Source organism: Myotis myotis, unplaced genomic scaffold (assembly GCF_014108235.1).
Source record: "Myotis myotis isolate mMyoMyo1 unplaced genomic scaffold, mMyoMyo1.p scaffold_m19_p_22, whole genome shotgun sequence".
NCBI classification, from domain to species: domain Eukaryota; kingdom Metazoa; phylum Chordata; class Mammalia; order Chiroptera; family Vespertilionidae; genus Myotis; species Myotis myotis.
In genome coordinates this window covers 1,452,729-1,478,277 of record NW_023416327.1, presented here as the reverse complement: position 1 = coordinate 1,478,277, position 25,549 = coordinate 1,452,729, and the positions used below count along the sequence as shown (strand labels likewise).

The following is a 25,549-nucleotide window of genomic DNA, read 5'->3' as shown; positions in this document are numbered from 1 at the left end:
TGGTGCCAGCCAGCCAGTGGAGACCACCACCCCGAGAGGACACACCTGGGAAACTGCAGACCATTCTACTGAGATCTTTCCCTGGGGCCCCCACCATCTCCACCCTTAGAGCCCTCAGGACGGGACCCAGAGCACTCTCCCGCCTGCCCATGCCGTTCCCTTCCCCCCTCCCTCCCACCCCAGGCAGTGACCATGAGCGCCCTCGCTCCCAAGCTCCAAGGGCCCTTCCTTTACCTCTACAACTGGTTCCTAAGCCCATCTCTCCCAGGAATTGCTTCTAGAACTGGGAGATCTACCAAGTAAATGTTCTCTCACAGGTGGGGCCTGCTCTGAATGCTCTCCGAGCCAGAACCCAGAACCAAGGGTGCTGAACCCAGGTTTGGTCTGACCACCGGTGAGGTCAGACACCTGGTGCCGTTCCGCTGCCTACAGCACTGCCACCGCCAGAAGCAGCTTTCCTGGCACACCTGGACACGCTGCCACCGCCAGGAGCAGCTTTCCTGACACACCTGGACGCGCCGCCACCGCCAGGAGCAGCTTTCCTGGCACACCTGGACGCGCTGCCACCGCCAGGAGCAGCTTTCCTGGCACACCTGGACGCGCTGCCACCGCCAGGAGCAGCTTTCCTGACACACCTGGACGCTCAGGTCAAACCAAGAGCCGCTGCCCTGTGGCCCCTCATCTGTACTCTCCTGATGGAAGAGCCAATCCAGAAGCAAAAGCAGTGATGCTAAGGCTGGGCCTCTGCCTCCTCCCGACCCCACGCCCACAGGCTGCAGGGTGGGCCTTGCCCAACCAGCACCCTTCAAGGCCTTCCTGTTGGGAGGTACTTGGACCCTGAAGGCTTGAGGCTGCACTACCGCTTGTGACCACCAGAGGGCAGCACCCCTCGCTCTCGCACCTGCCTGGCCCTTTTCCTGCGGAATCTGCCCAGCACTCGAGCAAATCGTATCTTCAGAGACAGCCACTGGGTGGCGTTTTTATGAGGTTTCACAACTGCTGGGCAATTTCTCTCGGGAAAACATTTTTTTTTGTTTGGAAAACAAACAGAGGGGACCCAAGCTGTAAAAATGTGACTCTAACCAATACTTTTCACCAGCTCCTAAGACAGCCCAGAACCTTCATTTTAGATCAAAGCAGAGCTGGCTGGCCAAGGGCAGTGCAGCCCAAGTCCACTCCTCAGGGGCTCGGTGACCCCCAGAGCGCGGTTGGGTGGGGCTCAGGGAGAATGTCAATCCTTAAACTTCACCCAGGGGCTTTCTCCGACTTCCGAGCCAAAGCAACCTGAGACACTGGTCTAGCGACGGCAGGTATTTCTAAGCCCAGAGCCTTTTTCCAGGGGAAAGGGCCTGCGTGGTCCCCCCACCCCACCCCACTCGGCAGCTCGGCCCTCTGCGTGCCCAGGGAGGTAGCCAGAGGCGGCCCCAGCACCTACCCTTCTCTTTGGTAATCTTCGTCCAGATTTGACAGGAGCTGCGAGCCCGCCGCGGAGAGGTCGACGGGGGCCAGGGGCAAGTCCCGATACGCAAAGCTCGCCAGCTGCCCCGCAGTGATGCTCTTGGTCTCCTCGTCCCCTTGCTGGGAGATGATCTCCACCTCCGACAGTCCTCCTCGGGCGGCCGGCCTGGGGGCGACAGGCAGTCCCCTCCGTGCAGGCCCTGCCCACCCGCGAAGGGGGGCCGCGGAGGATGACAGGGCCGACACTGGGGAGCTCTGCCGCTCAGGTCTCTTCCCAACACTGAACTCACCAGCCACGCTCAGCGGCAGGTACCCAGGAGCTGAGAGCCGAACCCGCCTGCTTCTCTTCTGCTGAATTGTCCGGGTAACCGAGGGAACAGTGGGGTTTCCATCTGAACACCACAGGGGAGCTGCCCGAACCGCCGGGTTCACCAGGCCCGACTCTGGTTGTGGGTCTGTTTCAAGCCCTGCTTTTGCTCCCCGTCAGGCACAGACAGCCGCGCTCCTCACCGCGGGGCATTTACAAACAATCCCAGGCCCTCAGACGGCACAGCCACGGGCGGCCAGTAGATGTTTATGGGGGACCCAGCTCTTCCAGATGTTTTCAAATAAGGAGTTCTGGGTTGAACCTGATCTTCTCTGCGGGTCTCAAGAAAACTAAGGATAATGAACTAAACACACAGCGCTTTCTGACCAGTGGGGTATTCCTGGGGGACTGAGTTTCTGAGACTAATAATATTTAGCTCTGCTTGGCTGGCGTGGCTCAATGGTTGAGCGCTGACCTAGGAACCAGGAGGTCAAGGTTCAATTCCCAGTCAGGGCACATGCCCAGGTTGGGGGCTCGATCCCTGGTGCGGGGTGTGCAGGAGGCAGCCAATCAATGATTCTCTCTCATCGTAATGTTTCTATCTCTCTCTTCCTCTCTGAAAGCAATAAAAATAAGCAATAATGTCGGGTAATGCAGCTGGCCACCTGGAGTCCTCCGTCCCCAAAGGGCCGGAAGGAGCCGCGGTTGCCCCGCAGCTGACTGAGTGCCAGGAAGGGAGCAGTTCCGTGCGACTTACTGTGGGCTGCTCATGTTGAGGCGCAGCCAGAGCCACGGTTTCCGTGGGGTCTAGTGGGGCTCGGCTGCCTGGAAGCCTGTGGTCAGCATGTCCCAGCGTGAGTTCTCCCAGGCCCACACGCACGGCACCCTGAAAACAGACAATTGGAGAGGAATTATTACGCTCGGGCCATTTAAAAATGGAAGTCCCTCACCATAATGCCGAACAGATTCCCAGATTATCTCCTGGGGGACAACAGGCAGGAGTGACAGCAATTTCCTGTCACACACAGAGGGCAGACGAGCCAGGATGGGCCCAGGCTCTCCGATGTTTAATCCGCAGCTCTTCCCACCACCCGCGCCTCAGGAAACCGGGTAATTTTATGTTTCGTTCTCCATTCGTTTCCACCTAGTGACGCTGCCTCCCCTCTCTTCCGGCCCCCTCTCCTCCTCTGGGGGTCTCAGTGAGGAAGGCCGGAGCCCCTCCCTCCGTTCCCAGGGGTCAGCTCTGCCTGCTCCCAAACTGTGTGTAAGCGGAATCACACATGTGGCTTATGTGTGTCTGGATTCTGCAGCTCGCACGTGGCCTGTGAGCTTCATCAGGCGTCTGCACTGATCAGTGCTTGCTCCTCCCTAGCATGTGGCTGCGCAGCACCCGATTCTATGGAAATTCCACAACGTACATGCTCATTCACCTGTTCATGGGAACTTGAGTTGCTTCCAGCTTTGGCTCTTATGGAAAAGTTGTCAGAACATTTTTGTGTAAGTCTTCTATATACATACTAGGGCCCGGTGCACGAAATTCGTGCAGGGGGCGGGGAAGTCCCCTCAGCCTGACGTGCACCCTCTCACGTTCCGGGACCCCAGCAGCTCCGGGCTTAGGCGCCGGCCTACAGGCTCAGGGTGGCCTGGCTCCCGAGGACGCCTGTCCCGGGGACACAGGCCTTTTGGTGCTGGTGCGCGCACAAGCGGCCACAGGACGAGGACCTTCACCGGCACCCGCGCCATGGCGATGTGGGGGGAAGCTCTAGGCCCCGACCCCAGCTCCCCAGCGCCAGTGCGTGTGCAAGCGGCCACGGGGCCAGAACTTCCCCAGCATCACCAGGGCGACGCGGGGGAAGTACCTGCCCCGCCCCAGCTGCCCGGTGCCTGTGTATGCAAATTAACCTGCCATCTTTGTCAGGTTAATTTGCATGTCCACTCTGATTGGCTGGTGAGCGTAGCAGAGGGATGGTTAATTTACATGTTTCTCTTTTATCATATAGGAATATATATATATATATATTTTTTTTTCCTCCCAATTTCAGGTAAGTAACTGGGAGTAGAATTGCCAGTTCACGGGACAGGTGTATGTTTAACTTTGTAAGAAACTGCCAACAGTTTTTCAGAGGGAGCTCCAGTTGTTAAGTCTTTTTAAAAATGCAAGCCCACCTCTGGCTCCTTCCAGACACGCTCGATTCCACAGGAAGCGGAAGCCTCAGGACCAGTGTGCCCGCTGTCAGCCCGTCCACATGCCCCCCCACCCGTCACACCCGCCTCCCTCACGGCACTGGTTCTTTCACAGCTTCGCAGAAGCCCTTCCCCCCACTCGGCCTGAATCCCACTTCCTTCCTCATCTGCATAGCGAGTGCCAGCTCCTCCTTCCGGAGGTGCTGGCTGATGACTTCACACCTGCACCCACCCCTGTGAGCTAACTGCTGGACTGCGCCCTCTTCGACACGGGTATAACTCCACTATCCTGCTCCGCTCCACGCAGGAGACACACACAGTTTACTTCATCTGAGCGGCTCCTGCAGACACTCCCTCCCTCTCAGACGGGCCTGAGAAGCGGGGGCTGAGGGAAGGCAGCCAACAGAGATGCGGAGATGGAGCGTGTCAGTAAGTTCTGGCACAGGCGGGAAGGGACAGAGCAGAGACGATCAACTTTGAAAAGGATAATTCTCCCTCCAAGGCGGAGAAAGAGCAGGAAAGCGAGGAACGCTCTAGAAAAGCACTCCGCCTGGTGGGAGAGGCATTGTTATGGCCGCGTGGCTTAGGGCCCATTTCCCCGAATCTTCACGGTGCATGACCGCCACGTGTTGTCCACGTGCCGTGGATTCTGCCCACGATCACAGCGAACCGGCCTGGCGCTGGAATTCCCACTAAGTTTCTACAATAACTTCAAAGTATATGGTTTTAGGTCCAATTACAGACACTTTACAATTCACAGAGCAAGGGCTCAGGAAATGAGAACACGGAACCCCAGTCCATCTGACGCCCCCGCCAGGCACCCAGGCAACGTGGCTCCCTTCTGCTCCCGATGCTCTGCTCCTGTGCAGCCCGAGCACCCAGGGCCTGGCCCCGTGGAGGGGGGACAGGCAGTGTCTGCCCAGGGGGTGGGCTTACTCTGCACAATGTGCCGCCGGGGCTGGTATGAGTGAACGGGGACCAGGAAGGGACATGACTGTCCTCCGACTGAGAAGGGAGGACAGAAAGAAACCGACACAGGCTGCGTCACAGGTTAACTCAACTGAAGACGGTTCAGTGGCCTGTCCAGTCAGGGGTGCCAGGAGAGTGCTGTGTCCCCACTGGGGAGGCCTGCTCTCCTGGCACCTTCTGAGCTCGGTGTACAAACGCCAAGATGGCGGTGACTTGGGGGCTGACTGGAATGATGGTGGAGCAGCCCACAGGATAGAACCGGAGAAAAGCAGCCTTTGGAATCATCACCGGTGTCCATGGGAAGCTCCTAAGCTGTGAGGGCCCTGGGCCAGGGGACAGGTGGCCACACAGCAGGGACAGCAGGGACAGCAGGGGCTGGGGGACCAGGCCCATCTGCAAGCAGTGCTGTGGGGTGATCTCAGCTAGGAGGCAGGCGATCCGCGGGCGGGCGGGGCGGGCAGGGCGGGGCGCTGCTCCGGTTTGGAACCGTGCCTTCGGGATCGGACCAGCAGACAGCGCTGTGAGCCCTGCTGCCACCAGGTGGCCCCTGACGATAACCAAGCTCCTCTAAGCTCTCAGCTCGCGCACTTGCACCAGGGCCTCCGTGGTCTGTGCTGCAGGTGACTCCTTTTATCAGGGCTCTGCCACCCGAGCTTTCTCCAATTTCAGGGGGCACCGTGGCTGAGGAGTGTTTACCCAAAGTCACAGAACCTCAGAGCGTGGCTTTACTTGGAAGCAGGTCTGTAGTTAGATAAGGTCATCCTGGATCGGGGTGGACCCTAAGCCCCAGGACAGTGTCCTCCTGAGGCAGAAGGACTGCTGAGAGCCACCAGGAGGGCTCCCCTAGGCTCTAGAGGGCGTGTGGCCGGCTGCCACCCTGATCGTGCCCCTCTGGCCTCCAAAACTGCAAGGCAATAAACGTCTACTTTTTAAAGGGCCCAGTTGGGGGTTCTCTGCCACAGGAGCCCCAGGGTCCCACACAGGCGCTGAGGTCCTTCCCCTAATCAGCACGTCAGGAGCCCTCCAGCCCGAGTCCACCCCCACGTCTAAGGGCCGAGAAAAGAATGCCTGTTGAACAAGTGCATTCCCAGACTTTAAACGGAGGGAGAAGCATGATGCCCCTGAGGCTGTTTACAGGAAGGCTCACCAGGGCTTGAGCTGGCAAACGTACCACGTGCCAGGAAGCGGCCTCGAGTTCTCACTCCCGACGGTGAGTCAACCTTAGCATGATCAGCTACGTCACGCTCATCAAGCTCACAGGAAATAAAAATCAGGCCGGAAACGTATTCACCAGCGCACGTGTGAGACGGAGAGAAAGCTTCTCCTCCACCATCCCAAACGCCAGGGTCGAGAATTAGCAGCGGTCAGTTATACGGGGTCCCAGCAGGGAGTCGGGGTGCCTCCCAGCCAGCAAAGGGGAGGGCCCGTCCCAGCCCCAGAGAAGCCCCGTGACCGTCCCTGCACCACCACCGCTGTCTCCAGCTCCACGAGGTCAGGCCAGGCAGCCTGAGCAAAATGGAGTGTTTGTTTTAAGTCACTGTGTTTTGGGATAATTTGTTAGGCAGCAATAGTAACCATGACATGCCCAGCAAGTGTGGCTCAGTGGTTGAGCATCAACCTATGAACCAGGAAGTCACAGTTCGATTCCTGGTCAGGGCACATGCCCGGGTTGCAGACTCGAACCCCAGCAGGGCAAGTGCAGGAGGCAGCCGACCCATGATTCTCTTTCATCATTGATGTTTCTATCTCTCTTTCCCACTTCCTTCCTCTGAAATCAATGAAAATATATTTTAAAAAAATAGTAACCATAACATCCCAACTGAGAAATGTTAGCCTGAGATATTAAAATGAGGAATGAAAAAACAAAACAAAACCTAGTATATGGTGCCAGTGTGTCTACATAAAATTGGGGGGGTGGGGGGGGTGGCCACCGTATGTGTCCCTAGTCAAGGCCCGACTTCCCCCGGAGCGTCCTCCATCTCAGTGACCTCATACCCACAGGAGCTGGACACCAGCCTTTCTCCGATATCGGCCCAGGAGCTGAGGGTCCAACGCAGACACCTGGCTGGCCCAGGCCAGTCGTGCCACAGATGAACAGCTGTCGCAAACACTGCATACGTCTACGGTGTGGCACCCGATAACGCTGCGTCTTCGGATGCAGGCCCAGCTAGAGCTGCCGGCAGCGCCTAATTAAGGGTTTCGGCTGCACGAAGCTTTTGCCCTGCCAAGTGCCATTCACCTACGCGTGACTTTTCCAGCAAACACCACCGAGGTACAATGTGTGCAGCAAGCCTGCGTGTGAGTTATCTGCCCTGCTGGTTTAAGGCGTCGCCTGGTTTGCAGAAGAGAAGTGATTCTGAGACCCCCAAACCACAAAGCCCAGTCCGGTCCTGAACACGAGAGGATGTCAGGGTCCAGGAGAGAGAAGGGCCTTGTCCAGGGCAGGACTCCCACTTTGTGCAACAGCTGGGGCCGGACTCCAGGAATCGGATCCTTAGTGCGAGGCTTCTTTTCAGAAGCCGGGATGTGAGCTTTGAAAAAGGAGAGTAACGAGAAACAGCCTCCATGTTTCTCAGCAAGTGTTCAATGACATGGTGGCTTTCAGTCTACTGGAATGCTCCTGCCTTTACAAAGAACAAAGGCTGTCCACTGGAGGTGGGGTTTCTGTTTGTCTGTTTTAATCCTCACCCGAGGATATTTTTCCATTGATTTTTAGAGAGTGAAAGAGAGAGGGAAAGAGAGACAGAGAGAAATTTTGATGTGAGAGAAACGCATCGATCGGTTGCCTCCTGCACATGCCCGGACCAGGGTGTGGGCCGGGGAGGAGCCTGCAAGCAAGGTACATGCCCTTGACCAGAATCGAACCCGTGACCCTTCAGTCCGCAGGCTGATGCTCTATCCACTGAGCCACACCAGCTAGGGCTGGAGGTGGGTTTTAAATCACAAGCCCACAGACAAACGTCCTAACAGCCACAAAGACCCTGAGCAATGGCGGCCCCTTACAAAGCGCGGAGCACCTGCGTTCCTGCTTCACACCTGAAGCGCCTGCCAGTCATGTCCTAGAGCAGCTGGGTCGGGAGCAGCCTTGGGGGGCACAGCCGGCCCACCTCCAACGGTAACCAGCTAAGCTTTCTCCAGAAACGTCATTTGTGGAATAACCCACGTATCGGCGAAGCCACTGTGAGAGTACCTGGGCACTTAACCACAACCCCAGCAAAAATACCCCAAGGGGGACTGTACAGCCCCAGCGCGAGCTGCTGCGTTCAGACTGAGAACTTCGGGGGTAACATGGTCTAGCTTCTGTAACTCTTTTATCTGTGTCCATCTCCTGATTTCTGATGTCACCTTCAACTGATCAGAGACACTGAATTTTAGAAAAGCAGGCAGTCCCTCCTTCGATCTTCATTCAACGTCAGGGTCCTCTACGCAGGTGGAGGAAAGAAGGCAGGCCTAGAACCTAGCGGCTCGGGGCCAGGCCTGTGACAGGCCTGAAGAGTTTAACATTTCCCGCGTACATCCTCAGAGCTCATTTTACTGGAGAAACGTCATGAGAACAAGGGGAAAGCTCCGAACACTATAAAATCCTACCAGCTTCACAGGTTGGTAGGCTCTCAAACTCCTTCCTAAAGCCTTCAGTTACTCCCTGTGCTCCTGTTTTTACATGATTTCTATAGATCCCTCCTCGTTCCAAAATTTGTTCTGAGGCGGTCGGCTCTCCCTGGGGCCGACTCAGTTTTCCCACATAAGCTCACGGGGCCTGCGGACTGGCCAATACTGAGGAGGCAGTAGGTTATGAAAGGGCCAAGAAACACAGCGTTTGGCAGCTAAAAGATGCGAGCTACATTCCTACTGCGTGTAGATACAGTGTTAAGCTTGGCTCAGTAGATGGAGCATCAGCCTGCGGACTGAAGGGTCCCAGGTTCGATTCCGGCCGAGGACACAGGCCCGGGTTGCGGGCTCATTCCCCGGTGGGGGGTGTGCAGGAGGCAGCCAATCCATGATTCTCTCTCATCATCGATGTTTCTATCTCTCTCTCCTTCTCCCTTCCTCTCTGAAATCAATAAAGAAAAATGTTTTTTTTTTAAAAAGTACAGTGTTAAATGCTGAGGAGGCTGCTCTTAAACGTGGGAATCACAGCTGGCGTCCTGAGGTCACTTACTGACAATCTTTCCACAGACAGGCTCATTGCACGTCCTCACTGGGTGTCTCCTGCGGGAAGGGGGCAGGGCAGGACGGGGTGGAGGTGGTCCGAGAGGGGGCTGCACGGACACAGGCTCAGAGGGGGCACACACTGGGAAGGGCCAGGGAAGGAAGATAACTGAGAGCGGACATAGGGCTTCAGCCGCGGACGGACGGTATCTGAGGAGGACGCTGACAGGTGACACTTCCGAGGGCCTCCTCTGCACTGGGCACCCCAGTCCCCTGCCGACAGCCACCCTTCTGTCCACTGCGCTGATGAGGGCACTGAGGCACGGGGGGTGGTGAGTCACTCAGAGTCACACCCTCAGCCAGCGCTCCAGTCAGGATTCCAACCCTGGGGAGGGCCCGGCCATGATGGCTCCGGGTGGAGTGTCAGCCCATGAACTAAGAGGTTCTGGTTTGATTCCCTTCCCGCTCAGGGCACAGGCCTGGGTTGCTGACTGGATCCCCAGTGGGGGGTGTGCAGCAGACAGCTGATCCACGATTCTCTCATCACTGATGTTTCTCTCTCTCTCCCCGTCTCCCTTCCTTCTGAAATCAATAAGATATATAGATATACATGCATGTACACATACACAAACGTATACACATATATACATACATATACACATATACACAGCTACACACATACACCAGCCACCCTGGGGACCGCCGCGCACAGCCTCTTCTGCAGACGCCTCCCCACAGCGCAGGGAGGAAGCCAACAGACCAGGCGCCTCGGGAAGGAGCTGCGACAGGCGCATTTCAAGGAGCAGGAGTCAACGGGGTCAGGCTTGGAGCTGTCAGCAGCGAAATCTGAGAAACAGCCATGGACGGGTTAGGCAGCCCCAGGGGACCTCCAGGAGTGCGTTTCAGCAGTCGGGTGGGACAGGGGCTCCTTGTAGGACATCAAGGAGGCGGTGACAGCAGAGAGAGCCCAGGGCAGAGACAGTGAAAGGACAGAGAGACCGGAGAGCAATTTCCAAGCCTTTCCCCTGAGGCCAGGCCCCGAAGCAACGGAACGTGTTCCTACTGGAGAGATTACACGGTTCTCTCTTGTTTCGAAGGACAAGGCCAGCACATTGCAGTAGTCATGTTTAAGTGAGAATTAGCAAGTGTCATGGAACTTATCTGTAAAGCTGCGTCTAATTCGGTAAAATACGAGCCCTAACTATTGTAAGGGAAGCCACAGCAGGGAAGGCTGCTACTTCGCCTTATGTGGCACTGGCTGGACGAAATGGCAATTCGGGAATTAGGTGGGAGGCTGAGGGAACAGGATGGGAGAACTTGTTTTTTTGAGCCTGAGAGCAGCCCCAAGTCTGTGTTATTACTTGAGACTGAACCCCAGAGAACAGCTGCCCAGTCGCAGCCCAGACTCCCAGGTACCTGGTCTGCAGAGGGCAGAAATACGGGTTAAATTCTCTGTTCTAATGAGCTGTGGACACTCAGCTGCAAGCCCGTCCTAGCTACTGAGTGATTTCTGTAACAAATCCAAAGCGGTGTTGGGAGGCTGTGTGCTTTGAAGGGGAGCTCTCTCCGGCTGGGTAACTCAGGTCGTCCAGAGCAGCATGAACGCGGCAGGAAGAGAGGAGGGGGAGAAGGAGGCCTCCCCGTGGCTGAACAGCAGTTTCGGGGAGACTTCATCCCAGAACCGTTCCTCCCTCCAGCATCCAGGTGACGAATCTGGCAGTGCCGCACGAGCCCACAGATGCCATCGTGTGCTGCATTCTCTCTCATCACTGATGTTTCTCTCAAGGACCACGGCAAAGAGCAGGTGCACGGGGACCCGAGTCCAGGCCCTCAGCTGGGACACCTGGGCACCGGATCTCACACCCAGGCTGACGCAGGGGACACCACGTGTCTCACCCCTGAAGCAGCCGTGGCTGACCCGCCTGAGCGAGTGTCCACGCACGCCTCTTCCTCCCCAGGACGCGGCCACGAGGGAAAGGGGTGGGATCTTTGGAAGTCCTCAAGCATCCTGCTCTCCCACAGAGGGACCCGCAGGTCTCCGCTCCCCACAGACCTGGCTGGGGCTGCCACCGAGGGGGAAAAAGACACGGATGAAAACCACGTCTTTCACTTACGCTGACCGTGAACTTCCTCTGTGACTCAAGATTGCTGATACTGAAAAAAAACAAAACCCCACTTAAAGAACACTACATTAAGAAGGAGGAAAAACTACTTCACAACTGAGTGTCTCACAGGCCAGACAAGGAAAGACAGCTGTGGCGGTTCCCGTGTCTCTCTCGGCAACGAATTAAAGCGTGCATTACAGCAGGCACCGCAACGCGTGCTGGTCATCGAGCCGGGAAAACCATTAGTTTCTCCCCTACCGCCACAAAAAACAAAAAGACACTGGTGAGGGGGATTAGAAAGTAATGCTGAAGCATCTACAGTTTCCCTACGGCTTCTCCTGTTTAAATATGTTCCAAGAAAAAAAGAATAAGGTAGTTCAGAAACATTTTACTTTCCTCGAATTGACCACCGCACCAAAAGGGTGCTCAGCTCTGCATTAAATAAAATTCTGCTTGAATGGGAGAGAGTAGGCTGGTCCACTTCTTGGGTGCGTTTTTTATACACACACACACACACACACACACACACACACACACGCACACACACATATCCTATATAATAAAAGGGTAATATGCAAATTGACCAAACAGTGGAACAACCGGTCACTATGACATGCACTGACCACCAGGGGCAGATGCTCAACGTGAGAGCTGCCCCCTGGTGGTCAGTGTGCTCCCACAGGGAGAGTACCACTCAGCCACAAGTGGGGCTCGCTGCTCCCCAAGGAGAGCGGGCCTAAGCCAGCAGGCAGACATCCCCCGAGGGGTCCCGGACTGCGAGAGGGCACAGGCCTGGCTGAGGGAACCCCTACCTCTAGTGTGTGTGTGTGTGAGTGTGTGTGTGTGTGTGTGTGTGTGTACATTTCAGAGAGGAAGAGAGAAAGATAGAAGCATCAATGACGAGAGAGAATCACTGATTGGCTGCCTCCTGCACGCCCCACACTGGGGATCGAGCCCGCAACCAGGGCATGTGCCCTTGACCAGAGTCGAACCCAGAACCTTCCGTCTGCAGGCCGACACTATGCACTGAGCCAAACCAGGTAGGGCCTTGGGTGCTTTTTAATTATGAGATTTCTGACCGGAGACAGTGATGCTCCCATGGGAAACCCCATTTCCTCCCCACAAATCAAGCAGCACCTCTCTTGGCTTCTGCTTCTTCCCAGCGACATCAGGGCTCAACGTGAGTTATTCGGACCGCAGGCTGGCGATCCCCAGGGCAGAGGACTCCAGCACTTCCATCAGCACTAGGGGATGTGCTTTTCCAAAACCAAGTGTTCTCCGGGGCAAAGCCAGCCGTGCACACTGCTCTCCTGTCAACGGAACAGTGTAAGGAGCAGGCACGTCGGGACGGTCTAAAACCAGTCACACTGCCCAAGTTAGGGCAGAGCTTACGGAACTTACCAGAGTCTCATATTCCCTACCTGAGAGGTCTCACCAGTTTAGCACTGAGAGCTGTAACTTCCGTGGAAAATAATTTTCAAATACACAATCCATGCACCTGTCTCACTACCATCTCAAACATGTAACCTGAGATTGACGCTGGTTAGATCTGCCATTGCCATAACTACACCAAACCTGCTAGGGCTGCTGTTTTAACTTAAACTGCGTTTGGGAGAGTCAAATGGAAGCATTCTTGGACCCCCCCCTTTTTTTTAGAGACTCAGTGCCCCCTCAAAAAACTCCACACGGACCCACTGTACACCAACAGTTTCTCTCAGCGGAAGCCACAAGGCCGGTGTGGAACCTACGAACGGAAACTCGGAGACGGTGGGCTCATGCACGAGCCCGATCTCAATGAGGGTGTGGATGGAGCAGCAGCACCGGGTAACGGCGTCTCCGGGGGCCGCGCCCAACACCCCCAGCCACCCCGTGCACCCGAGTCTGCAGCCTCCTCCCGCCCTGACCGTGACCTTGGGCAAGTTCCCTGACCTTCCTAAGTCTCAGCTCCCTCCTGCAGATCACAGGCGGGTCGCGGGGATGACATGAGAGCGTGCAGCACGGCACCCACGCGAGTTTACTAGTGAGAAACGTGTCCTAGGCATGAGGACCTGGGGGGCACCGTGCTGAGTGACACAAGCCAGGCAGAGAAAGACACGCATCCCACGACCGCACTCATGTGTGGGACCTAAGGGACACAACAGACAGATGGACGGAGTGGATCCAGAGACATGGAAGCGGGGAGCAGAGTGCGGAACCTCAGAGGGAAGGCAGGGCCTTGTGTGCCTATATGCAAGCCCACGGCACAGACCATAGGGGGTGATGGGGGGAGGGGGCGCCTTGTGTGCCTATATGCAAGCCCACGGCACAGACCATAGGGGGTGACGGGGGGGGGGGGGCCTTGTGTGCATATATGCAAGCCCGCAGCACAGACCATAGGGGGTGATGGGGGGAGGGGGGCGCCTTGTGTGCCTATATGCAAGCCCACGGCACAGACCATAGGGGATGAGGGGAGCGCCTTGTGTGCCTATATGCAAGCCCGCAGGCACAGACCATAGGGGGTGGGGGGGGGGGGCTCGTGTGCCTATATGCAAGCCCGCAGGCACAGACCATAGGGGGTGACGGCAGGGGGTGGCAGGGGATTAATGGGGGGAAGGAAAAGGACGTAGGTAATATTTCAAAAATAAATAACTATAAAAAAGAAGGAAAAAAAGGGAAACGAAATGTGCCCTTGACCCAGTGGTTGAGCGTGACCTCTGACCTGGAGGTCAGGGCACAGGCCGGGGTTGCGGGCTCGATGCCCAGCAGGGGGCGCGCAGGAGGCGGCCGGTCCATGATCCTCTCTCACCACGGACGTCTCCCTCTCCCTCTCCCTTCTTCTCTGAAATCAATTTAAAAAAGAAATGTATCCTTGGGGGAAATAAAATTTAAAAAATGAAAATAAAACGGAAAGGAAGGCGTCCCCTCCGTGTTCCGGGGCCCTGGCCGCCCTGCTCCCTCGGTGGCCACGTCCCCGCGGCGCCCCGGCTTCTCCGACGCCAGAGGATTTGGGGGGAAACGACGCCAACCCCCGCGTCTCGGGGGACACGGCCCCTCCTCCCGAGGGCACACCCGTCCCGGGGCCGCGGCGCTGACCAGCCGCTTCCACCCGCCTCGGCGCCCAGAAACCCGCGGGCTCAGGGAGGCGAAGACACGGACGGACGGGCGGACGGACGCGGCGGCTCCCGGCTCCCGGCTCCCGGGCTCCGGCTGCCAACAGGTGGCGACACCGCGCCGAGCGGAGCGGCCGAGCCCGGGACGCCGCGCCAGGCCCCGCAGCCGGTCCCTCGGCCTCGCGCTGCAGCGACACGCGAGGTGCCGGGAGGCGGGGCCGCGCCACGCTCCGCGGCCGGACAGACCCGGCGGCTGCAGAGACGGACGGGGACGCGGGGCGACCGGCGGGTCCCCGCTGCCTCCAGGCCGGGCGGCGCACGCACCCGCCGCGGGGTGAAGGTCAGCGGTCAGCCCGGCCCCCGGCCCCGCGTGAGGAGGCCTCCCAGCCCCCGCCGGCCCCCGGCCCCGGCCCCCCGGCCCCGCGTGAGGAGGCCTCCCGGCCCGCCAGCTGCGGGGACACGTACCTGCCGGGCTCCGCGTCGCGCGCCTCTGCAGCGGCGGCCGCCACCGCTCGCGCACCGGGCTCTCCTCACGCCTCGCGCCGCCCGCTCTCCGGGGCCCGCGCCTGCGCCGTGGCGCCTGCGCGCTGGCCGCGCGGCCCCCGCACTCCCTCCCCCCCCGTGTGCCCCCCCATCCCGACGCGCACGCAGGCGCCCACCCATCCCCGGCCGCGGCGCCCCCCGCGCACGCGCACGCGCACAACCCCCGCGCACGCGCACGACCCCGCCCCCTCCCGCGCACGCGCACGCCCCCCTCCCGTCGCTTGGCCGAGGCGCCGTCCAGAACCTCGCGCGGACACCCGGGGCGTCGGCTGCGTTCGCGGACGCAGGAGGGTCGTGAGCCGCGGTCCGAGGGGAGCGGGCGGGCCGGGCGGCAGCAGGTGCGAGGCCCTCGGGGACTCTGTGGCCCCCGCGCGGCGTCCTGAGGTCCGAGGCGCAAGCGCCCCCGTGGCCCGGGTGCGGGGTACCTGTCAGTCCCGGGGGCGCACTGTCTCCGCGCTTCCTCTCGGGCCGCCCGCAAGGAGCCCGTTAGACATTGTGTCTACTGGTTGCCCCGCACCCCCGCCGCCGCTACGACCTCCATGCAGCGCGGGTGCCGCTGCGTGATGCGCAGGAGGGTGTCCCGGCGGCGGGGGGCGGCCGGGCGGGGACTCCGTGCGCCGATGCCCGATGCCCGATGCCCGCCGGCGGCAGGTGGCGGCCTCGGATCCGTGGCAGCTTTGGGGGGATGATGTGTAGCCTCCATGAAGTCACCCTAAAATCATTCGCTCCTGGCCTTTTCCCTTGGGCTCCGCGGACAGACAGCGACCATGGCCCGTTCTCACGCCTCCTCTAAAGCCGGGTTTTGTTTGTTGGGGGGGGGGGGGGGTTATTCGGGGGTCTGTCTGGTCCACTTGGCCTCCCAGGAATATCTGCCATCCTGGCCTCCTCCAGCATCTTTAAAATATATATATATATATATATATATATATATATATATATATATATATATATATAATCTCCCAGTGCATGAATTCATGCACCAGGTCCCCCCCCCCTCTCTATATATATACATACTAGAGGCCTGGTGTGTGTGTGTGTGTGTGTATATATATATATATATATATATATATATATATATATAATGTATATACTAGAGGCCTGGTGCATGAAATTCTTGCACTGGGCAGCGGGAGTGGGGGGTGGCCCCTCAGCCTGGCCTGCGCCCTCTCACAGTCTGGGACCCCTCACTCCTTACCGCCTGCCTGCTCACTGCTCCTTAGCGCTCCCACAGAGGTGGGAGAGGCTCCCACCACCACCACTGCGCTTGCCAGTTGTGAGCCCAGCTTCTGGCTGAGCAGCGCTCCCCCTGCGGGTGCAGACTGACCACCAGGGGGCAGCTCCTGCATTGAGTGTCTGCCCCCTGGTGATCAGTGCCCATCATAGCAACCGGTTGTTCTGATCGTTCTGCCATAACAGTTGCTGGGCTTTTATTATATATATATATATATATATATATATATATATATATATATATATATATATTGATTTCAGAGAGGAAGGGAGAGATAGAAACATCAATGATCGGCTGCTTCCTGCACGCCCCCTACTGGGGATCGAGCCCGCAACCTGGGCATGTGCCCTTGGCTGGAATCGAACCCAGAACCCTTGAGTCCGCAGACCGACGCTCTGTCCACTGAGCCACACCAGCCAGGGCTCCTTCAGCCTTTCCAGCTAAAGGAAACTAGAGTTGGAAGCTTTCCAAACTCAGGCTTGGGTCACACCTTCCTTAGACACAGGAATACCTGTCTCCACATCTCATCGTGGGGCATCTAACTGTGCAGAGCTGAGAAATAAGCCCCCCCCTCCCCATCTTCCAATGTTTCGTACGCAAATCTAATGGTGGAATTTCAAAGGGGGGTAAAAAGGCCTTGGTGGTGATATTTGTAGAAGCTACTTGGGTTGCCAGAGGGATATTTTTCTAGTTTTCTACAAGAAATGTGGACTGGCCCGGCTGGCGTGGCTCAGTGGTTGAGCATCGACCTATGAACCAGGAGGTCAGGGTTCGATTCCCGGTCAGGGCACATGCCCGGGTTGCAGGCTCGATCCCCAGTGTGGGGCATGCAGGAGGCAGCCGATCCATGGTTCTCTCTCTTCATTGTGGTTTCTATCTCTCTCTCCCTCTCCCTTCCTCTCTGAAATCAATAAAAATATTTTTTAAAAAGAAAAAGAAATGTGGACTGGAAAAAGTGGCGGTGGGCCAAGACAACTTGGGAAGACAGATGGTGCTGGGGAAGGAGGTATCATTTTCTGACAGGTGGTGACAACATTTCAACCACCCTTGAAAAATTGTAAAAAAAAAAAAAAGGCTTTGGCATCACTTGCCCAAATTGTCCAACTAGAACACTGAGGATTTGATCAAAACCACTGAAAACCACCCAGGTACAATGCTGGTTAAGAGAGTGGGACAAGCCCTGGCCAGTGTGGCTCAGTGGATAGAGCACCGGCCTGCAGACTGAAGGGTCCCAGGTTCAATTCCGGTCAAGGGCACGTGCCTGGGTTTCCGACTCGGTCCAACATGCAGGAGGCAGCCAATCAATGATTCCCTCTCATCGTTGATGTTTCTACCTCTCTCTTCCTCTCTGAAATTAATAAAAATATATATCCTATATAATAAAAGGGTTATATGCAAATTGACCCTAACAGCAGAACGACTGGGAATGACTGGTCACTATGACACACACTGACCACCAGGGTGCAGATGCTCAATGCAGGAGCTGCCCTCTGGTGGTCAGTGCGCTCCCACATGGGGGAGCCCCACTCAGCCACAAGCCAGGCAGATGGCCTCCAGCACAGTGGTGGTGGTGGGAGCCTCTCCACCTCCTCAGCAGCGCTAAGGATGTCCGACTGCAGCTTAGGCCTGCTCCCCGCTGGCAAGTGGACATCCCCCGAGGTCTGCCGGGCTGCTAGAGGGATGTCTTACTGCCAGCTTAGGCCTGATCCCTGGGGAGTGGGCCTAAGCCAGCAGGTGGACATCCCCCGAGGGGTCCCAGACTGCCAGAGGGATGTCTTACTGCCAGCTTAGGCCTGATCCCTGGGGAGTGGGCCTAAGCCAGCAGGTGGACATCCCCCGAGGGGTCCCAGACTGCGAGAGGGCACAGGTTGGGACCCCCCCGAGTGCACAAATTTTTGTGCACCGGGCCTGTAGTTTTTTTTTAAAGAGTGGGACAAGCATTTTGAAAGTTGCAGACAGAGAATTTGGAACACTTCTGTTTCCCTGGAATCTTTGTCGTCTAATACAATTTTTTGATTCAGTGCAATGCTACTGTAAGGGAACTTCTTTTTCTTTCTTTATTAAGGTATTACATGTGTCCTTATCTCCCTATTGTCCCCCCCACCCCACCCCCGCTCATGCCCTCACCCCCCTGGTGACTGTGTCCATTGGTTAGGCTTATGTGCATGCATACAAGTCCTTTGGTTGATCTCTCCCCCTTACCCCACCCTCCCCTACCTTCCCGCTGAGGTTTGAGCATCTGATCGATGTTTCTCTGTCTCTGGATCTGTTTTTGTTCATCAGCTTATGTTGTTCATTAGGGAACTTTTTTCTACGATCGCTGTCTATAAGAACCCTAAGACTGGGAAGCATATGCTAACATCGTTAACACGTGCCTTTCAAGTGCTTTTTTTTTTTTAATCTGAGTTTGTAAAAAATGTAGGTGCCACCGTTGTATGCGTCACGAGAAATCAAAAATATCCCCAAACATGTTTGTCAGCTCTGTGCTGCCCCCTGGTGGCGTCCCACTTCACAGCAGGTATCCAAACTCAAATCTTCCCCTCTCTTGGCCAGTCTGCTTTCCCCAAACTGGTCCTGCTCTTCTTTTCAAACCCCCAGGGGAGGATTAGCCCTCGAGGCTGATCGGTTGCAGGGGTGGGGACCTCTTTTCTGCCTGGGGCCAGTAGGGAATTTAGAACATTATTCGAGGCCCATACAGAATCATCAGCTGGAAAATTAGCCTGCTCTGTTTGGTCCAACGTTTAATTAGCTCAGCCCTAACGCCTTGGCAGGCCAGACCGAATGAATGATGTCTCGGGCCTTACTTGGCCCACGGGTCCGACGTTCCCCGATGTACAGGAGCTGTGAAGATCTGTGGCTGGCCTCTTCTGCTTGTTCTTAAACTTGTCTTGTCAGAATTACTTGGGGCCCTAGCAGGTTTGGCTCGGTGGATAGAGCGTCAGCCTGTGGACTGAGGGTCCCAGGTTCCATTCTGGTCAAGGGCACACGCCTAGGTTGCGGGCTCGATCCCCAGTAGGGGGCGTGCAGGAGGCAGCCAATCAATGATTCTCTCTGATCATGGATGTTTCTCTCTCTCTTTCCCTCTCCCTTCCTTTCTGAAATCAATAAAGATATATTTAAAAAAAAAAAAAAGAATTACTTGGGGACACGTGTTTAAAATCTGATTCCGGCCCTAGCCGGTTTGGCTCAGTGGATAGAGCGTTGGCCTGCGGACTGAAGGGTCCCAGGTTCAATTGTGGTCAAGGTTGTGGGCACATGCCCAGTAGGGGACGTGCAGGAGACAGCTGATCGCTGTTTCTCTCTCATCGATGTTTCTAATTCTCTATCCTTCTCCCTTCCTCTCTGTAAAAAAATCAATAAAATTAATTAAGTTGTGTGTGTGTGTATCATACCACTGGAGGCTTCCCACAGAGGTTCTCTGGCTTAATTGGGAAAAGAGTTTGGAACTCAAATATTAAGTTGCAACTTTTAAAAAAATGTAGGGTAAAAAAGATGTCACAACAAAGGTCAGAAATCCTTCACTTTCCACTGTTGCCTTATGAGTTACTGGTCTCCGCTGCTCATATTAATTACCTGCTTATTTGTCTCTCCCAAGGACGAGGTATTTTAGCTCATGTGTAACTTAGGAAAATCACAGCATCATGGTATGTGCTGCACCAGGACACGCCCTTGGCCACACCAGAAAGCCTGCCGCTCCCTCCCCTCTGAGAGGTCTGCTCACGTCTCGTGTGCTCTGAATATAGACCCACAGCCCACAGTCCTGGATTACATCTATACTAATAATAGAGGAATATGCAAATTGTCTGGGATGCCATCACAGTAACAACTGAACAGCAGGCTGTGTGGGGCGACCAGGCCGGCAGGGGTGGCAGTTGGGGGTTACTAGGCCAGCAGGGGGGGCAGTTAGGGGTGATCAGGCAGGCAGGTGATCAGTTAGGAGCCAGCAGTCCCAGATTGTGAGAGGGATGTCTGAATGCTGGTTTAGGCCCGATCCCTGCGATTGGGCCTAAACCGGCAGTTGGACATCCCCTGAGGGGTCCCGGATTGGAGAGGGTGCAGAATGGGCTGAGGGGAACCACCCCCCCCCCCCGTGTATAAATTTCGTGCACCAGGCTTCTGGTTTAGATTATAATTACTTATCAGCCATCTTTTCGTGCAAACAGAAGGAAATCAGCGTCACGGTATCATCCCGACCTCAGCTGCCCCTGCCGCCAGGCCCCGCGGCTCATGTTTCACACGTGCTCACTCTGACCAGCGCTCACACCCGCCGTGAGGCAGCTGGCCTTGTTCTCACTCCACGAAGGAGGACCCGAAGCTCAGAGCACGATCACACATCTGAGGGCGTCACGCGGGCAGAATCCACCCGTCAGAGGAAGACGGGCGTCCCCTGGTCTCCCTCACATGTGGGCCCATGAGCCAGACGAACGGACGACCCACCACAGACCCAGAGATGCAGGAGCAGGAGCAGACGGCTGAGCCTCAGAGGGAAGGCAGGGGCGGGGGTGGGGAGAGATCGACCAGAAGCCTCGTGTGCAGAGGGCACGGACAGTGGGGGGGGGGGGAGGGCCTGGGGGAGGGGGGGAAGACAGGGGCAGATGGAAGAGGTTAATGGGGGACACGGGGGCCTGTGTAATACTTTCATAGACTTATCACAAAGCCCTAACTGGTGTGGCTCAATGGATAGAGCGTCAGCCTGCGGACTGAAGGGTCCCGGGTTCGATTCCAGTCAAGAGCATGTACCTTGGTTGCGGGCTCGATCCCCAGTGGGGGGCGTGCAGGAGGCAGCTGATCGATGTTTCTCTCTCATCAATGTTTCTAACTCTCTATCCCTCTCCCTTCCTCTCTGTAAAAATCAATAAAAAATATATTTAAAAAAAAGATTACAAATAAAAATCACGCATCTGGGTCTCAGATTTAAACCCAGTGGAGTCCAGCTCCCAGACCCGGGTTCTCGTCCGCACTTCCACTCCCGCGGGCACGGGGGGCTGGGGGGGGGGGGGCGGCCTCGCGGCCACCGGCTGAGGGGGACTCGCCTGCACCCCAAGCCCTCACTAGCTCCCGGCCCTTCAGTCCTGTGTTTCTCCTGTTCTCTCGCCATCTGTTATTCTCGTGGCTGAGACTCACTCGCCCCAGCAGCCCTCTCCCCTTACCCTCTGCTTTGTCCTTTGCAATAAATGGAAGGGGGAAAAAAAAAAAAAAGGTCCGCAGGCCTGTTAGCACTTTGGATAACAGAGAAAACAGAAAACGGCCAAGGAAAGGCAGGGGCACTTCCTTGCGCGACCTGAAGGGGGCGCTGACACCCCTGCCAGGTTCTGACGGGCGGGGCGGGGCGGGCACAACAGGCCGCGGGCTTGGCTGGAGGCGCTGCTGGTCCGCCTGGACTGCGTCACCGCACAGCCAGCAGGGGGCGCGCACGGAACGAGGTAAGAGGCCTGTGGGGGGGCTGCATAGAAAGAAAACATGGGAGAACCTCTTCCCTCTTAGTCTCTAGACCGGCGCTTCTCAACCTGTGGGTCGCCACCCCTTTGCGGGTCGAACGGCCCTTTCACAGGGGTCGCCCGAGACCATCGGGAAGCGCACATATCATTACAGATTGTCTTTGTGACGAGTCCCGATGCTTTCATGGCGCTCAGTTGGTCACCATGACATCGGGGTCGCCACAGCCCGAGGAGCGGCATTAAGGGTCGCGCGTGCGGAAGGTCGCGAACCGCCGCTCCAGGCCACGGAAGACGCGGAAGGAGGGACTGTCCGAGCGCAGCTGGTCATGCTGGTCCAGAAGCCGGCAGCCGGCCGGAGGCAAAGGAAACACGGACTCCGTCCTTCCCCGCTCCCCCGGACAGGCCGCCCTGCTACAGGGCGAGGCCACGGCTCCCGCCCGGCCAGTGTGGCTCAGGGGTTGGGCGTCGCCCGATGACCCAGGAGGTCGGGGTTCGACTCCCGGTCAGCGTTTCGGGCTCCATGCCCAGTGGGGGGGGCAGGAGGCAGCCGATCCGTGATTCTCGTCATGGACGTTGCTCTCTCACTCCCCCCCTTTTCCTCTGAAATCAATAAAAATGTTGTTGAAAACACACACGCACACACACGTCACTTAAAAAAAATCACCCACCTTTGGCCGAAACCGGTGTGGCTCAGTGGATAGAGCGTGGGCCTGCGGACTGAAAGGTCCCGGGTTCGATTCCGGTCAAGGGCAGGTACCTTGGCTGTGAGCACATCCCCGGTGGGAGTGTGCAGGAGGCGGCTGATCGATGTTTCTCTCTCATCGATGTTTGTAACTACCTCTCTCCCTTCCTCTCTGTAAAAAATCAATAAAATATATTTAAAAAAAAAAATCACCCACCTTTTCACTGTGAGGCTGAGTGCGGGTGAGCCATGAAGCCGTTTCGCCTGGTGAGGAGACAGACAACGCCGGCTGCTGAGGGAGACACCGCTACGTCCTTTTAATGTTGACGGAAACGGTTGCTATTAAAAGCAGTTGGTTTCACGGATCTACAGCTCAGAAGAAACGGCGCCCCCAAAAGCTGACGGCTGCTGTGACCGACCCGCTAATTCTCAAGGCGGCTGCTGGTAGACATTTAGGATCCTTGTTCTCATTCCTGCTCAGGTTTCAAAGTTCCAAACTCATTCCCCCCCTCCCCCCATGAGGCTTCTAATTTTTAGGGCACGATTGTGCAGAATCAAGGATTTTCATCGTATTAGGTGGCAGATAAAGAATCCATGAGGCCGGAATAGTGTCCCGTTTTGTCCAACTGTCAAGTTACCCTGAAACTTAATAGAAAGCAGAAGCAACAGTGACTTTCAGGAAAACGGGGCGGCCCTGGCCAGTGTGGCTCCGCTGGTTGGGGCGTCATCCCGCGCACTGAAGGGTCTCGGGTTCGATTCCAGCCAAGGGCACGTACCTGGGTTTGCAGGTTGAAGGCAACCAACTGATGTCTCTCTCTCACATTCATTCTCTCTCTCTCTCTGCCCCCCTCCCCGCCCTTCCACTCTCTCTAAAAAGCAATGGGAAAATATCCTTGAGTGAGGATTAAAAAAGAAAGTTGTCTCAAAATTCTGCATCTGATCATTTGCGTCTAAAAGCCCATTTAGAGGTTTTCTTCCAGTTTCTGGGAATTACGAATCTCGCCTTTTCTGCAGGCTGTGACGACAGTCACTGGAGAACTTTTTCTTTTTACATTGTTTTTTAAAATTGTTTAAAGTATGACAATATCTCCTTTTCCTCCGATTGCCCCCCCCCCAAGAACAATAACTTTTATACAAACTGTTTATAAATGGAAACGCTCCTCCACACTTTGTGCCGAAACCTGAAATGACGTTTACCGGCCTCGGCCGCTTTCCTTCTAGTCGCGCATATTCTTGTCGCCCGTCTCGGCTGTGCTGTAGGGCAAAAGCGGCGCGTGTCTAAGACAAAAACACTGAAAACCAACTCGGGGACACGCTCTTCGCGTGAAACCGGCATTGATTTTGTTCATTTCACAGGGACGTTGTCACTGATGCTCCGTCCTGGGATTTTAGGATTTTTAGGAAGCAGACCCTCGCCCAGTCTCTACGAAGGAAAATCCGGCCAGTCGTCTGAAAACCGCGCCGTCTCCGATCCAGAGGAGCTCTCGGCCCACGAACACGTGCTGTGCGGTGGGGCTCACCTCGGTCGTGTGGGGTGGGCGTCAAGTGACAAAGGAGATTTATTTTTTCTTCTCGACAATTCCTACGTGGACTCGTAGAATTTATTTACATTCTCCACACAGTCCCCGCGCTGAACGTGCACAGTATTAGTGAACGGCAGAGCTGTTGCTCTCCGGCCTCTGACTTGCTGGGAAGGTGCTGTGTCTGCCCGGCGTCCGGGCTCAGGCCTGTGGGAGGGACCTGCAAGGTGACCTGGCCGCCGACAGGACCCTGGTGGGAAGAGGTCCCGGATGATCCCTCGCGTCGACGAGCAAGGCCTGCCTTCCCTGTCCCTCCCGGGGTGGCCACGGGCCCAGGAGGAGTTCACGTCCACTTGGGAAAGGGGCTGGGAATCGATTCCCTTCGCCGCCGCCCGCGGCTGCGGGAAGATGGTGCTTGGGGAGCACATGGGGGGGGGTGGTGAATGTTCTTTAACGTCCCGATTAAACAAACCACCCACCCGTCTGCCCTCACTCAAGGGAAGGCCGGCCGGTGTGGGAGACACTGCCAGCACACCGGGGGCACCTTCTCTCCTCGCGTCCACGGTTCACGGGACCCTCCTCCTTTTTCACAAGCGGCTGCAACAGTGGCTGCTTCTAGGGGCGTTTACTTATGTTTTTAGCTGAAACGGTAACTATTCCTGTCATGACGGCTTTGCTTTAGGACCAGCCTTGATTCACAATTGTCCACGTTATTTCCTTCTAACTTTGGTGCCATGACGACTCCCTTCACTCCCTCCCCATGCGACCTCAGGCCTCTGCGAGGCGGGAAAGCTACGAGTAACATCGCAGCACTTAGAGCCACACTGAGCATTCAGGGTCATTTTGTTACACGGCAATGAGACGCCACGGGAACTTAACTCGCCACCAGGTTGCCTGTGGCAAAACCGGCTTCACCGTATGTCATGTCACCACAGTGCCACACCATCCACAGCCACGCTCAGCGAGGACTTGCTGTACGTCTGCGGCTTCTGCGGGCTCAGCTTTGCCTTCTGCCCCCGACCAAGGGAACGATCGCCCTGTCGCCTAAGGAATCTTCCGTCCAAAACCGGCCCAAAGGCTCGGCATAACAGGAACCCACGTGCACCCCACAGAGTACAGCAAAGGGCCCCGCACCGGGCTCCCCTCTGAGGAGGAACAAAACACTTTATATATTAATCTGGAAAAAAAACGTCATTCATTCACACACACACCCCCCCCCCCCCGCCTGCCCCGGCTCATATTTTAAAAATTTCTCAGTTTTCAACTTCTTTTTCCTGTGCTATCTATCCCGGAACAAAGATCCACACGGCATTTCCGTAAATGCCGTGTGGTCACCCCCAAGGACTCAGACTCTGCCGCCCCGTCTCCTTGGTAACGGCACCAATGTGACATGACAATGAGTCCATCGCGATTCAGAGACCAGAGGTTCTGACCGTCACTTTTCTCTGTACTTCAGGAGCTGGGATGGAGGGAACTGTCAACCGGAGGAAACTTCCAGTAACTTTATCACAAACGTCGCGGGAAGAGGACAATCGCTCGAGGTAAAAACGGGGGCAGAGCGACTGAGGACAGACCGGCGGGAAAGGCAGCACCGGATTCCACCTCCCGGACGCGCTGCCGCCGCCCTGTGGGGCCGCTGAGCCTTGGCAACGAAAGTGTCGATCAGTCGTTAGTGACGGGACATCAGGCGGGACATGCAGGTGGAAGTCATCCTGCAGTGAAGACCTGGGGGCGGGGGGGAGGGGTTGGGGGGCAGAAAACCTTTTCCTCGTCGGAGAATAAAATACTGCCCACGCGCCTTGGCCGTGTACCCGCTGAGCCACGTGGGAGCAGGAAGACAAAAAAGCTCCTTCGTGTTTATCGAAGGCGTGACA

At 56.5% G+C, this 25,549-nt stretch overlaps 1 protein-coding gene across 4 annotated transcripts in view; it reads right to left on the bottom strand.

The window, feature by feature from the left end:
- Positions 1 to 25,273, bottom strand: part of TMEM266 (transmembrane protein 266) — a 52,436-nt gene extending 27,163 nt beyond the window's left edge. For 2 of the 4 annotated variants that reach the window (XM_036355500.1, XM_036355503.1), the window contains exons 1-3: positions 14,727 to 14,851; positions 2,523 to 2,651; positions 1,436 to 1,624 (exon numbers count right to left, since the gene is read on the bottom strand). In XM_036355500.1, the coding sequence (XP_036211393.1) occupies positions 1,436 to 1,624; positions 2,523 to 2,536 (203 nt within the window). In that variant the 5' untranslated portion in view covers positions 2,537 to 2,651; positions 14,727 to 14,851. Of the gene's footprint in view, positions 1 to 1,435; positions 1,625 to 2,522; positions 2,652 to 14,726; positions 14,852 to 22,372 lie in introns of those variants that run through there. The other 2 variants (XM_036355501.1, XM_036355504.1) reach the window with 2 other exon arrangements.
- Positions 25,274 to 25,549: the final 276 nt, after the last annotated feature.